The following is a 14,957-nucleotide window of genomic DNA, read 5'->3' as shown; positions in this document are numbered from 1 at the left end:
CTTCAGGCTTCCCTGGTGGTGCAGTGGTTAAGAATCCGCCTGCCAATGCAGGGGACACGGGTTTGAGCCCTGGCCTGGGAAGATCCCACATGCCGCGGAGCAACTAAGCCCATGCTCCACAACTACTGAGCCTGCACTCTAGAGCTCGTGTGCCACAACTACTGAGCCCACATGCCACAGCTACTGAAGCCCGCGTGCCTAGAGCCCGTGCTCTGTAACAAGAGAAGCCCCTGCAATGAGAAGCCTGCGCACGGCAACAAAGAGTAGCCCCCACTCGCCGCAACCAGAGAAAGCCCGTGCACAGCAACAAAGACCCAATGCAGCCAAAAACAATAAATAAATACTTTATTTTTTAAAAAGTCATCTGCAACTAAAAAAAAAAAAAAAATAGAAAAAGAAGTCGTGTTTCAGCTAGGACTGAAGGAAGAACAAGAGTGGTTGGACAGATGGGAGAAGCACTTGGTCAAGGAGCAGCCCAAGCAGAGAGGACCAGTGAAGAAGGCCCTGAGCAGGGAGAAGCATGGCCTATTTAAGGAACTGAAAGAACGCCCTATTTCTTTTCTACAACTGAGACAGTTCCCATCTCTGTTGTCCTCCAGTAACTTGGGTCAGGGGACATCTTTTCCTTAGCAATTCCACTTTTAATTGCTACATGTCACATCTGCCTGCTCCAGGCAAGCCCCATCAGACTCCCAGTATACTTTGTAAATTACCCAGGACTCTTGTTTACTAGAAATAAAGGAAACTGATTTCTTCTCTCTGGGCCTCTTCTGAAGAGAGATAACAGCCTCTCTCTTTAGAGGAGATGAGATAAACATTCTCTCATCTAGGAACTAATTAGGTGGTGGTGAATGGTTACATGCTATTGCTAGTGAGTAGGGTTTTTGTTCATGGTCTTGTATCCCTCTTGCTTCCTGCTGGGATGACACACAGTAAGATAAATATGGCTGCAGCTGGAGTGGAACCCAGTCATGAATGAAACCTTGAGTTGTCAAGGAGACTGTGCAGACCCAGGGTCTGTAGAGGGCACCAACTGAGTGTTATTGGTGAAAATACCAGAGGCTGGTGAGGACCCTGTAGATGTTCTCTATGGATCGAGCCTGCTGAGCCAAGAGAAAATCGCCTCAGACGTGGAGAAGAAAAAGCTGGGCCTCCCCACTCCTGGGAGAACCTGGTAACAGTGGACGTCAGTACTGATTGGTCTGAATTGCTCCTCTTCCAGGATAAGTGGAGAGGCCTAATCTTTCTCATACTCTGAGAAACCCGAGAGCCAAGGGCATTCATTCCCTTACCTCTCACTGCCTGCCAACCCCATAAGCCTGACCTGAAGGAAAGCACAAAGCATTCAAGAACATCCAGTACCTTGAAGGAGGGTGACCAAGTTCGATAAAGCACAACAGGTGGCTCCCACAGAGGCAGATGTCATGGAGGAAACAGAAGATTAAAATAACAACAGTGGGCTTCCCTGGTGGCGCAGTGGTTAAAAATCCGCCTGCCAGGGCTTCCCTGGTGGTGCAGTGGTTGAGAGTCCGCCTGCCGATGCAGGGGACACGGGTTCGTGCCCCGGTCCGGGAAGATCCCACATGCCGCAGCGTGGCTAGGCCCGTGAGCCATGGCCGCTGAGCCTGCGCGTCCGGAGCCTGTGCTTCGCAACGGGAGAGGCCACAACAGTGAGAGGCCCGCGTACCGCAAAAAAAAAAAAAAAAAAAAAAAAATCCGCCTGCCAATGCAGGGGACACGGGTTCGATCCCTGGTCCAGGAAGATCCCACATGCCACAGAGCAGCTAAGCCCGTGCATCACAACTACTGAGGCTGCGTTCCACAACAAGAGAAGCCACTGCAATGAGAAGCCCATGCACTGCAATGAAGAGTAGCCCCCGCTCGCCACAACTAGAGAAAGCCCGGGCACAGCAACAAAGACCCAACGCAGCCAAAAATAAATAAATACATAAACTTATTAAAAATATATAACAACAGGGCTTCCCTGGTGGTGCAGTGGTTGAGAGTCCGCCTGCTGATGCAGGGGACACGGGTCTGTGCTCCGGTCCGGGAAGATCCCACATGCTGCGGAGCGGCTAGGGCCGTGAGCCATGGCCACTGAGCCTGCGCGTCCAGAGCCTGTGCTCCGCAATAGGAGAGGCCACAACAGTGAGAGGCCTGCGTACTGCAAAAAAAAAAACAAAAACATATATATATATATATATATATATATATATATATATATATATATATGAAACAACAACAAAAATAAAACAGTAAATGGATAAAAGAAGATATTGCGAAGAAATGTTGGGAACAAATAATTTCAAAGAGCAAAAACTGTGATATATAATATGTAAAGAAATTAATAATATGTAAAATGGACAGTAGTGAAAACCCAAGTAGGGATCAGGAAGAATTTAACAACAAAAAGGGAAAAAATAGAAAATAAAGCTGAAAGGTAAGATATATAGAGGAAAGATCAGAGGAAAGAAATATGTGACTAACTGTCTCTTTTCTAGAATATGAAAATGGAATTATGAAAATGTAAAAATTGAAGAGAGAATTGAAAATAAATGTCCCTGAACTGAAGAAAGACCTAAGTTTTCAGAGTGAAATGGCTTTACTAAGTTTAAAAAAGTCGCACACTAAGACAGTCATATGTAGATGAATTGTCTGAATCCCAAGAATAAAGAAAAGAGTTGAGAGAGGAAGAATAGTTGATTTATAAAGAGAAGAGAATCAGACCGGCCTGGAAGTTAGTTGTAAAATTTTGAAAGTGGAACAACATCTACCCATTACAGAGAAAAAAGAACAGGGAGCCAATATTCCAGGGTCTGGCTAAGACGTCATTCAGATTAAGTGCAAAAGGCACATTTCTTGGCCATGCAGTATATACTTTCTGAAGAAATTACCCAAAATGAGCTAGAACAAAAATCTCAATATGGAGAAAGCAAAGGATACAAATAAAGTGTTTTCCAAATAAAAATATATTTTTTTCCTGGTAGTAGGCCAGACTTCTCTTTGTTCTATTTTATTTGAGCTGCTCTTATACCAAACTGATTTAAGTTTTCTTACTGTAATGTAAACACTTTATTTCCATACATTAAGAACATAGTTTTGGATATCCTTTTAAGAGATTGAAGTGATCTTAACACTAAAAAGAGCCCCTAATTAAGCTGGGCTTAAAGATTTTATGTGTGTGCATGCTTGCTCTACAAAAGAAAGTAATGTTCCTGTCCAATGTTTCAAAATGGTATTTTTTTTCCTTCCAATAAATGCTTTTAATTCTGTGATGTGTAATTTATGGGGCAAATTGCTGGTCAAGAATAGACAACGGAGTGTACATCTTTTCTGTTCTTCATTCTTCTTCCTGTTCATCTATGTTTTTATTTCAAGTCTGTGTAAATCCCTTTACACACACACACACACACACACACACACACACACACACACGCACAGAACCAAATCCTTTTCTCAGTGCCATACTTAGACAAGCAAGAGTGGAACATCTCAGGGCTTCCCTGGAGGCGCAGTGGTTGAGAGTCCGCCTGCCGATGCAGGGGAGCCGGGTTCGTGCCCTGGTCCGGGAAGATCCCACATGCTGCGGAGCCTGCGCGTCCGGAGCCTGTGCTCCGCTACGGGAGAGGCCACAATAGTGAGAGGCCCGCGTACCGCAAAAAAAAAAAAAAACAAGAGTGGAACATCTCAGCCTGTTATGTAATACAGTTAGAAATGAATAGTAAAAACAGTATTTAAATGGTACTTAGCCACATGGAAATTTGAAATGTCTTTTCTTAAGTAGCATAGGGCCAAGGAAAACATTTGAAACACAATTTAATAGTGTCCAGAAAATAACGAAAATGACTATAATTCTGTAAAAATTAGTACTTAGATGAAAATGATGAATGCTTATTAATATGCAAATAAAGAGAAGCATTTTAAATTTCCAACCCCAAAATGGTAAAGGTATGCAAATCATAAAAGGTAGATTGATAAACTAAATCTCTTTTAAACATATCTAAGTTACACTATATACGTTTCAGTGAGTTTATATATGTATATGTGGGGGGGTGGAGAAAGAGAGAAGAGAAAATGAGAACTGTTTTAACTTTTTGTTTTGAAATAATTTCAAACTTGTAAAAATAGTACAAAAATTCATGTATACCCTTTATCCCAGATTATCCCTATGTTTCAACATTTTGCCATAATTGCTTTACCTATCTATTACCCACCCATCCATCTATCCATCCAATATGCTATAGGATAGATAAATATCTAGATAATTTTCTGAGCTCTTTGATAATAGCTTGCATGCATCTTACTTCTTTCCCTGTAGTATTTCACTATGTATTTCCTAAGAACAAGAATATTCTCTCACATAGCTAAAGTATGGTTATTAACTTCAGAAAATTTTAACAGTGGGTACAATACTTTTGTCAGATGTCCCAATCCTGTCCTTCATGGCAATTTTTTTCCAATACAGGGTCCAGTTCAGGATTGCTTATTGTATAATTTCCTTTAATCTAGAACAGTTTCATCAACTATTCTGTTTCTATTGACATTTTTGAAGAATATAAGTCAGTTATTTTATAGAATGTCCCTCAATTTGGGTGTTTCATGTCTAGATCCAGGTTATATAGTTTGGACTGAAATTATACATAAGTGATAATGTGTCTTTCTCAGAATACATACCTGGAGATGCAAAGTGCCTCTTACTCCTGTTTTGGTTCTGTCAGTTTTGTTCAAGTGCATAAGATATTTTCTGATTTCTCCATTGTATAATTACCATTTTTTTGTAATAAATAATATGTGGCGAGATACTTTGAGATTAGCTTGGTACCCCTTTTCTCACCAAACTTCCCCCATCCCCTAAATTTAGCTTTCATTGATGATTCCTACCTGGATCAGTCTTCACTATGATAGTTGCAAAATGGTGCTTTCTAACTCCATTTTCCCCTCTGTTTATTAGTTAGCATTCTGTTATATAAGGAAGAGCTTTCCCTTCTCCTCTGTTAATTTATTATTGGTATAAACTCATGGTTTCTTATTTTATTCAGCAGGTTATAATTTTTACAGTTCTTATTTGTTTATTTTTTTCATGCTCAAATAGCCCCAGATTTGGCCAGTGAAAACTTCCTCAGTCTAGCTTCTATGTCTTTGAAGTGTCTATCTGTATTATTTTTGAGCACTTCCTTAATTTCTGGCACAAGGTGGTTTTAAGCTCATCTTGTGTTTCCTGCCCTGGAATTCCTGCCCTGGAATTAGCCACTTTTCCAATGAGCCCTGCCTCCTTTTAGTGGGAAATGGTATTTAAAAGCAATGAGGGACTTGCCTGGTGTGCAGTGGTTGAGAATCTGCCTGCTGATGCAGAGGACATGGGTTTAAGCCCTGGTCCGGGAAGATCCCACATGCTGCGGAGCAACTAAGCCCACGGGCCGCAACTATTGAGCCTGCGCTCTAGAGCCTGCGAGCCACAACTACTGAGCCCACGTGCCACAACTACTGAAGCCCACACGCCTAGAGCCCAAACTCTGCAACAAGAGAAGCCACTGCAGTAAGAAGCTCGTGAACCGCAATGAAGAGTAGCCCCCGCTTGCTGCAACTTGAGAAAGCCCGTGCTCAGCAACTAAGACCCAACAACGAAGACCCAATGCAGCCAAAAATAAATACATTTATTAAAAAAATAAAAACAATGACTGGGGGAATTCCCTGGTGGTCCAGAGGTTAGGACTCCATACTTTTACTGCTGAGGGCTCGGGTTCAATCCCTGGTTGAGGAGCTAAGATCCCACAAGCTATGCAGTGCAGCCAATAAGTAAATGTACAATTTGATAAATTAAAAAAAAATTAAAAACATATAAGAACAATGACTGGAATGCCTTTGTAGAAGAGCTGGAAATGTGTGTGTGTGTGTGAGAGAGAGAGAAGGGTCCCTGTTCCACATTTTTGTCTCCCACTTGTTTTTTCTCGACGTGGAAAAAACCACGTTGAGAACCTGGCTCCCAACAACATTAATATTATGTACTTATTTGCTCAATCTTAATATATACACCAAAGAGTTTGAGTTACTAGACCCATACCACTCCAACAAACAACGTTCAAAGGTTTTTTTTCCTTTATATTAAGGGTATATGGTCCAAGCATGCTATTCAAATTACCTGGATTAATTCTTTTTCTTCTCCCTTCGGTGAGTTTATTAATTTGAAAAGAACTGGGTTCATTTGTTTCTGTTACCATTCATTTTTAGTTTTTTTCCCTCTGCATCCTTTTTAAAAACATTTTTTAATGTGGAATTTTAGCATGATTTCCAAGTCAAATTCATAAAAGAAGGAGCAGTTGACTCCCTCTCCTCTCCCTTCACCCTGTCTTCCTACCTCTTGTAGATACTACATTTGTTTTTGGTTTATCCTTCCTATTTGTTTTTGCAAAAACATGAAGATACAATGTTTTTTCTCTCTCATTCAGGTAGAATGAAAAAACATTCAAAAAACAAAAAAAACAGGATAATTTCCCCACTCTCTGTCCTGTGGAGACCCCTGACTCTCACTCCTCAGACCAAAAAGAGGGGCTTCTTCAGAAGCTCTTCATATTTGTACCTGGTGTACAGACCCAAGTTTCAGGTTTCAGACTGTCCCTGATTCTAGGACAGGAGATATCAGAGAAAATAAAAAACAGGAAACTCACTGCTGGTTTGGTGGTATTCAGAGTTCCTTGGTTGGACTGCTAGCTTATTCTTTTGAGTCTTCAGATAGCTTTTCTGTGTATTGCATCCAGGATTCTTAGTTGCATTCACTGGGAGAGATAGAGTGAAGTCTGCCTACTCCACAGGACTTTCCATTAATCAGCTCATTGGTGAGCATTTTAGGTAGAAGATTGTTTAGAGAAATTCTTCAAGCAAGGACAGAACAACCAGTAAAGAATGTGGACAAACTAGATTTTCTTCCCCCTGTTTCTTTGTCTGTTACCAAAAACTTTCCTCAAACCAGCCATCTAGTATGTTTTCCACATCTTGGTTGAAAAATTTAGACATTTGGACATGATTTCTTCAAAGTATAGATTTTTAAGAGCAGTGTTTTTTTCTTAATATATTAGTTTTTGAAGTGCTGTCTATTTTGATGTGTTATTGGACATTTTGAACAAATGAATGTGACTTATGGATCTGATAACTGTCATTTTGAGTAAAATTTGTAATAATTATTGAGCGATCCTCATTAACCATAGTTTTATCATAGGTGTTCCTTAAACGTCTTGTCTTTAATCAATTCTTCATTATAAGAATAACAAAACATACAAGAAAATAAAACCAACTTAAGTATTATTGTATAAGGCCAGCAATATTTATTATGACCAATTCCTGATCTTTTGCATCTGATCTATGCTGTCAGTCTCACATGCTTATTCAGGAGTCACATTACAAACAAGGGTATCCAAATGGCCAGTGAAAAGGATTTCAACTTCATTAGTCAACAGAGAAATACAAAATCAAGCTATTGTGTAATACCACCAAACAGTAAAAATGAAAACCATAGACAGTATCAATTGTTAACAAGAATATGGGATAACTGGAACTCTCACATGCCTGGCAAGAGCCTTAAATTGGCAAAACCACTTTGGAAAACGATTCAGCAATATCTGCTAAAGCTAGTCCTAAATGTGAAGATCCTAGGACCAGCAATTCCATCCCTTGGTATATAACAAACAGAAACATATACATATGCTTACCAAAAAGAAGGTACATGAGTGTTCAAAGTGGCCTATTTATATTAGCCCCAAACTGGAAACTACCCATATGTGTATCAGCTGTAGAATAATTGAATGAACTGTGTATGGTGAGAATGGAATACTATACAGGCATGAGAATGAATGAAGTACAACTACTTGTAACAAAAGGAATCTCACACACATGATGTTGAGCAAAAGAAGTTGGTATCTGGACCTAGGTGTTGGTTTCCTGGGTGTATTCACACTGTGAAAATTCATCCAGCTGTACATTTAGCATTTGTGCATCTTCCTATATGTATACTTCAATAAAAAAAAGTATACTAAATAAATTAGATCTTGATTTTTTGTTTGTTTTATAAAAATTGACTTTTAGTGTATCTCTGTGTTACTGGCCCTTTACTGAACTCCTTAGATGGAATAGTTTTTCAGTTGACTCTCTTGTTTGTTATAGGTAGATGATCTTTTCATCAGAAAACTAGAATGGGTGTAATCTTTAGGAGAATAAAGTTTTTAATGCCAAAAAATACATAGAATTGATTCTTAAACAGCCCAATTATCTTTAAAGGAAAAAAGTAAGGCCTGTTACATCCAGAGCCCATCGAAGAGGGTCTTCTGTCTCCCTTGTCCTTTCCATGGGCCATAAACCTTTGCAGTGGGAGAACCCAGATAGCACTAGAGCAGATTGCCTTTGTGTTGACCCTTTTAAGTGAGCGACCTCTCACATTATATTCGTAATAAATGCTGATGCAGGTGAATACTAGTCGTATAACATAATTCTGTTTGTCCCTCCCCAACCCCTTCGTTTTGTTTTAGGGTTTTGTTGTTGTTGTTTGTTTGTTTTTGTTTTTGCAGATCTGTTCACAGATGCTGCTGAAACTGAAAAAATGGCCAAAAGTTTGGAAGATTCGGAAGGAGTTTATTTTGTTCCATCTTTTAGTGGATTGCAGGTATTTTTTTTAAGTTAATGGCAATTACAAACATTTCCCTCTTCATACTCACACCTAATATTATGTATCTGAAAATGTGGGCACTGAACAGAACTGAAGTGAAAGGTACTTTCTAGGGCTGAGAAGTTGTGTTTTGACCTAGCATGAATTCCACGAGAGGGCAGGGCAAATTCTGCTGGCTTCTGCTCAGAACTCCATCTCTGTGAAAACTAAAAGTTGGCAGGTTTATTATAGAACTTTTACATAAGACCCATGGTTACTTTATCATGACCAAAAATAGCCATTTACCAGTGGGGGAAAATAGATCAGCATTCTTTAGTTAGAAGAGGTGTACCATTGAGAATTAGAAAAATAATGTTAAGGTATATATTATACCTTATTTTTTTCAGTTGTTTATAAGTTTCATTAATTTTTTTTCTTTTTTTTTTGGCTGCATCAGGTCTTCGTTGCTACGTGCAGGCTTTCTCTAGTTGCAGCGAACTGGGACTACGCTTTGTTGTGGTGCATGGGCTTCGCATTGCCATGGCTTCTCTTGTTGCGGAGCATGGGCTCTAGGCGCGCAGGCTTCAGTAGTTGCAGCATGCAGGCTCAGTATTTGCAGCACATGGGCTCAGTAGTTGTGGTGTGTGGGCTCTAGGGTGTGCAGGCTTCAGTAGTTGTGGCGCATGGGCTCAGTAGTTGTGGCGCACGGGCTTAGTTGCTCTGCAGCATGTGGGATCTTCCCAGACCAGGGATCAAACCCGTGTCCCCTGCATTGGCAGGCGGATTCTTAACCACTGTGCCACCAGGCAAGTCCCTAACATTTTAAAAAAACATCAGAATTTCTTTTGGTTAACCGTTATGATGTGGGATGTTGGTTACCTTGCCTAACTAAAAAGTGAACTCAGTAAAATACTTGATTTTGTAATATTTAACTTTGTATTTAATTGAAAGATCTGTTGATACTACCTTTAATTTTAGCAGAGTGTTACAAAGACTTTTACAAACTGTTTTCAAGTATATTATTATAAACAAAATTCCTTTTTGGGGGGATAATTAGTCCTTTAATACTCCTCTAAATATTTTTTTCTTTCAAAAAATAAAAATTTCCCTTTCTTCTAGTCCATCTATACTCAAGCAATCAGTTACAAAAAATCCAAAATTTAGAAGTTTGGATAATACAATGTAGAACCTGGTGAAAGGAGTTAGATCAGGATGGTTTTAAATCCCTAAAAATACCATATTTTCAAACTAGATTTTTAAATGAGCATTATTTTAATATCTGTAATAATTTCCTTCTATATACTTTATCACAAAGGACTAAAAATGTATTAACTACATAAAAAGGTTGCATTGCATCCTCTTCAGAGTGATGTGACGCACCCAGATAGCATCCATGATAGGACAGGTAATGAAGAATATTTGTCTGATTGAGGTTTAAGGAGGAAGGTTGGATGAATAGTTGTCATCAGCAAAGGGAGGGTTTAATTAGGTTACTGTGGATTCTTCCCTTTTTGAAAAATGTGCTGGGGGACCTAGTTGTGACTCTGCCTTGGCAACTCTAACTTCTCCACCAGTTCATATGCCTGTAAAAATAATGTAAACTATGTGATTAAAAAAACCAAAGTATTGCTAAAGTCCAAAAGATTAGACAACACTATCACAGATGTGATTTTAATTTCATGTTGCTAACAAAATGTCCCTGTCCTGCCATGATTGCAACCTGGCAGTATGTTGAAGTGGGTGGGGTGGGGAAGGACCGCAGGCTCGTTATTTCCTGATGTAAAATGAAACTCTTAATTGGAAACCAAAAGTTAATTCAAACAACAATAGTGTGTTGATACTAAGGTGTTCAGAAAATAGTGGGGAGATCACTTGTAAGTTGCCAACGTCAACAACTAGAGAAAATGCGGGCTAGGAGAATGGAAGGAAGGAAGGGTCAAGTATCTATGATACTGCCTTTAATTTTAGAATATTGTTACAGTTGCCAGTAATGGTGGGCAGGATATTGAATGCTCCTAATAGCCTCAGGGGCATCATCTGAGAAAGGGGCATTGGAGGAACTTCGAGGACAGGGGGAACTTGTGGGGCAGCCACTTTAGGGAATGGGCTGGAGCATAGGGCTGTACACAGAGTGGCATCAATTGGTGCAGCCATTGTGGCTTTGTCTAGGTTTGGGGAGGGGCATGCTAGAGCAGAGCATCCCTCACAGGTATCGGAGGCAAGAATCAGTGGCCATCTACCTGATGTTAAAGTTACTGTGATGTTGGCCCTACACAGTAGGATGGCAGGACCGTGAACCAAATGCCAGTCTTCAGCGGATGAGGAGTCATGCTCCAGTGAAGGTTCTTGGGTTTGCAAGGAACAGGCTTGCTTGAGCACCTCCCTCTCTTCCCCTGCCCGCCCAAGAGGAGCTGGCTGTTCACACACTCCTGAGCACCAGGACTGGAAAGGAGTTGGCAACTGACGTAGCAGTTCTCAGTGTTCTTCTCTGTGGTTTCTGCCTCTCTGTGGCTGTGCTTTTCCCTTCTCCTTACCAGCTTTGCTCTGTACCCTTTCTTCCTCATAGCTTCTGTTTAACTGTCATTCTTTTCCTTATACTTTCTGCCTTTTCACAGTTTGGATATAAACACAACAACCTTTTTCCATCTTGCGCATCCTTTTCGCGTCTGTTCCCTCTGAAGCGCTTCCTCTTTCAGATTCCAGGGGAGGGAATCTGATTGGGCCACCTTGTCTTTTCAAGCCTTGGACAGACTTGTGCTCTCCCCCTGCAGTTGTGGTGGCAGCAGTAGGACGAGGGCATGAAACATGGCTGCTTTAGACAAGGATTCAAGCAGTTTGCTGAGAACCCCTCCCCCTGTAATTCCCCCCCTAGTTCTGTGAGTGACTGGGACATATGAGCCATGCAAAGGTAAAGGGATATAAAGCACGATATTGATGCGGGCCTAAGCAAACACGGGGGAGGCGACGTGTCTGCTGACAGCAGATGCATGGTGGCTGACGGTAGTCATGGGAGGCTAGAACAGTCCTTCTGGTCCTTGTGTATGGAAGCCTGTGGACCTTCCACTCCATAGCTGCAGCTGAAGCCATTTGCCCAGCACAGAGCCAGGCTCGTTATAGCAACCAACCACAAAATCAGTGGAAGGCACGTCTCAGAGTTAAGAGTTAGAGGAGTTTATTGACAACAGAAGGAAAAGTTGAAAAGGCATAGTAAAAGAGTTATGAAGAAAGTGAGTAATAGTGGGAAGGCTTTGAGTAAGAAATGACAATTAAAATATAAATTATAGTGGCAGCTAACCTGTGAATACTCGCTATGTCTCAGGCACTGTCCTAATTTCATTACACGCGTCGGTCTCATTTAATCCTCAGTCACTCAACAAGGTAGAAGATACTCTTAACATCCCATCCTGAAGCTGAGGTTTGGAGCAGTTCTATCACGGGCAGTGTCACACAGCTAGTGAGTGACAGAGCTGGCTTTAGGACTCCGGGGTCCAGATTCTTAACCGCTCTGCTGTTTCCTGGGAGAGCATAAAATACTCTGACAACAGGAATACATAACTGGAGCCAGAAGAACTTACTTTTAGGGTCTAGCTTGACAAGGACAAGAGGTATGGTGGCCTTAACCATTGTGCAAGTCCCCAGCGGATTAGGCTGAGGTTCCAGTGGGGACAAGGACCTGTGGCCCGGGCAGGAGTCTGCTGGTTTTGCTTAGAGAGCCACACACAACTTTGCTGAGTCCTGCTGTTCTGGAAAGCTCACTTGATGGGCCTGGCAGTGATAGATTGGAGGTGTGGCTGGAGGCTGTCCGCCCTGGCAAGGTGTGACCAGGCCCTTAAAAGTACCTTGCCAGTGTTTTTCCTGCTTTATCATCCCAAAGAGAGACTCAGTTGGACTAACAAATGCAGGGACATTGTACCCTATTAAGAAATTTTTAGGTTTCTATGGAATTTATAACCCCTCAAGTTGGCCTATTACTAACGGTAAATTATGTTCATAGCTATTTGTACAAAAGTGATTTCAGGCCAGGATTTTATGTGGTATATTGGAAGAAGTAATTTTTACGCAGAAAAAAACCATAGCAAGGGAATTCCCTGGCCGTCCAATGGTTAGGACTCAGCTCTTTCACTGCCGGGGCCCAGGTTCCATCCCTGGTCGGGACCTGAGATCCTGCAAGGCACACGGCACAGCCATAAAAAACACAAAAAACCCATCACATACTACTAGGGACTAATTGAACTGGCTGAGTCTGACCCATCTTTGTCATACAGTATTATATCACTTGGTATATAGACCAGCTTTACTATATAACTTAGCTTTTACTGAGTGAATCACCAAAAGATGTTTTAATAAGTTTGAAAAATTCTCTTTCAAAATAAATTTGAAAGATAAGATCACAAGGAGGAAAATCATGGCTATGATAAAGATAAGATGTAATATAGAATTTCTTCATTTAAGGCATTAGGAAAAGTATTATTTGTTCATGGATTCAACAAATGCGTATTGATCCCCTGTGTGGGGCTAGGTGCAGTGCTAGGCCCTGGAGACACACCGTGAGCACATCAGATGAGTTTCTCTGCCTGTGATGCTAACAGTGTAGCACAGAAGATGAAGTTTCAACAATCACACAAATATCTGTGATTATAAACTGGCACATGACATGATGGGAAGTTACAAGGTTCCATAAAAATGGATAGTGGGGAACCTGACCTACTTTCTGGGATTCGAAGTTTTCCCAGAGGAAGCTGAGCCAAAATTTGGAAGGGGAGTAGGATTAAGTAGGAGGAGGTGTGGTAGAAAGTTTTCCAGGTAAAGATAGTATGTCAAGCTCTGAAGCTAGAAGGAGCTTCTGGGGACCATCATTTCCTGACAACACTAGCCTGTCCCTCTGTCATGACTTTGCATAGGTGTGTTGGGACTCTTCTGTCTGTTTCCTTGTGAGATGGCAAGGCCTGACAGAGATCTTTGTGTTTCATCTTTGTGTCCCAGAATCATCTTGCATTTCTGGCTACAGAAAGATGAATACAAACTTCGTCTGATGAATACATAATTCCAGCTCAAGATTATGCCTTTTAAATGCAGATGTTAGGCAGGGTCATTTCTTTTCTTTTCTTTTCTTTTAAATCTACAGCTCTATGTTCTCTTTTTTAATATAAATATTTATTTATTTATTTATGGCTGCATTGGGTCTTCGTTGCTGCACATGGGCTTTCTCTAGTTGTGGTGAGCGGGGGCTTCTCTTGTCGCAGAGCACGGGCTCTAGGTGTGCGGGCTTCAGTAGTTGTGGCACGCGGGCTTCAGTAGTTGTGGCTCGCGGGCTCTAGAGCACAGGCTCAGTAGTTGTGGCACACGGGCTTAGTTGCTCCGCGGCATGTGGGATCTTCCTGGACCAGGGCTCGAGCCCGTGTCCCCTGCATTGACAGGCAGATTCTTTAGTGTTATTGCCTAATATCATAAATGACCCAGCCTAGGACTTCCCTGGTGGCACAGTGGTTAAAAATCCACCTGCCAATGCGGGGGACACGGGTTTGAGCCCTGGTCCGGGAAGATCCCACACGCCGCGGAGCAACTAAGCCCGTGCGCCACAACTACTGAGCCTGTGCTCTAGAGCCCGCGAGCCACAACTACTGAAGCCCGCACACCTAGAGCCCGTGCTCTGCAACAAGAGAAGCCACTGCAATGAGAAGCCCGTGCACCACGAGGAAGAGTAGCCCCCGCTCACCGCAACTAGGAGAAAGCCCGTGCACAGCAAAGAAGACCCAATGCAGCCAAAAATAAATAAATAAAATATATAAAAGAAAAGAAAAAACACTATTTAAGCTAAGAAATAGAGTTTACTTTGAAAGTCTGACAACATATTGGGTGTAAGTTATGACACTGGAAAACACTTTTTTGTGTTGTAGTTTTTTTATCTTAAGTCTAACTTAATATCCTCAAAAAACCACTCTACATGGTAAACAGTTTCAGTGTAAACACTTTACAGTTGGAGAAAAGGGGAAATACTGGCATTGCTTTCCATTTTCCTCATATATCAAGCTAAGCATTTCATAATCTATTACTCTGGGCGTCAGTCCCTTTTCTTGGTACAGGTGCAAACAGAAGATCCAGCCCATAAGTCTAATATCTGTGACTCATCCTTGCTTAAGTCCTATCAAAAGGTTATCTGAATAGTTAACATCATTTTGGGGCTATCATTTATGTTAAAACTATTTATCTCTAAATGAGCATTCTTTTTTTCTCTAACATGGCTATGTTTTTATTGTATAATATACCTTCAAGTCTATAGATATAATATAGAGCAGTAATAATATATTACTGTCTTTTACTTCAG

The 14,957-nt window shown here is 41.1% G+C and overlaps 1 protein-coding gene across 1 annotated transcript in view; it reads left to right on the top strand.

Annotated features, from left to right (window-relative positions):
- The window catches only part of GK5 (glycerol kinase 5), a 71,878-nt gene that overhangs the window by 51,706 nt on the left and 5,215 nt on the right, over window positions 1-14,957 (top strand). The window contains exon 12 of the mRNA XM_065876431.1: window positions 8,556-8,650. Coding sequence (XP_065732503.1) covers window positions 8,556-8,650 — 95 coding nt within the window. The remainder of the gene's footprint in view (window positions 1-8,555; window positions 8,651-14,957) is intronic.

Source organism: Phocoena phocoena, chromosome 4 (assembly GCF_963924675.1).
Source record: "Phocoena phocoena chromosome 4, mPhoPho1.1, whole genome shotgun sequence".
NCBI classification, from domain to species: domain Eukaryota; kingdom Metazoa; phylum Chordata; class Mammalia; order Artiodactyla; family Phocoenidae; genus Phocoena; species Phocoena phocoena.
Note: the sequence above shows the minus strand (reverse complement) of the source record. Positions and strands in the feature narration are given on the sequence as shown.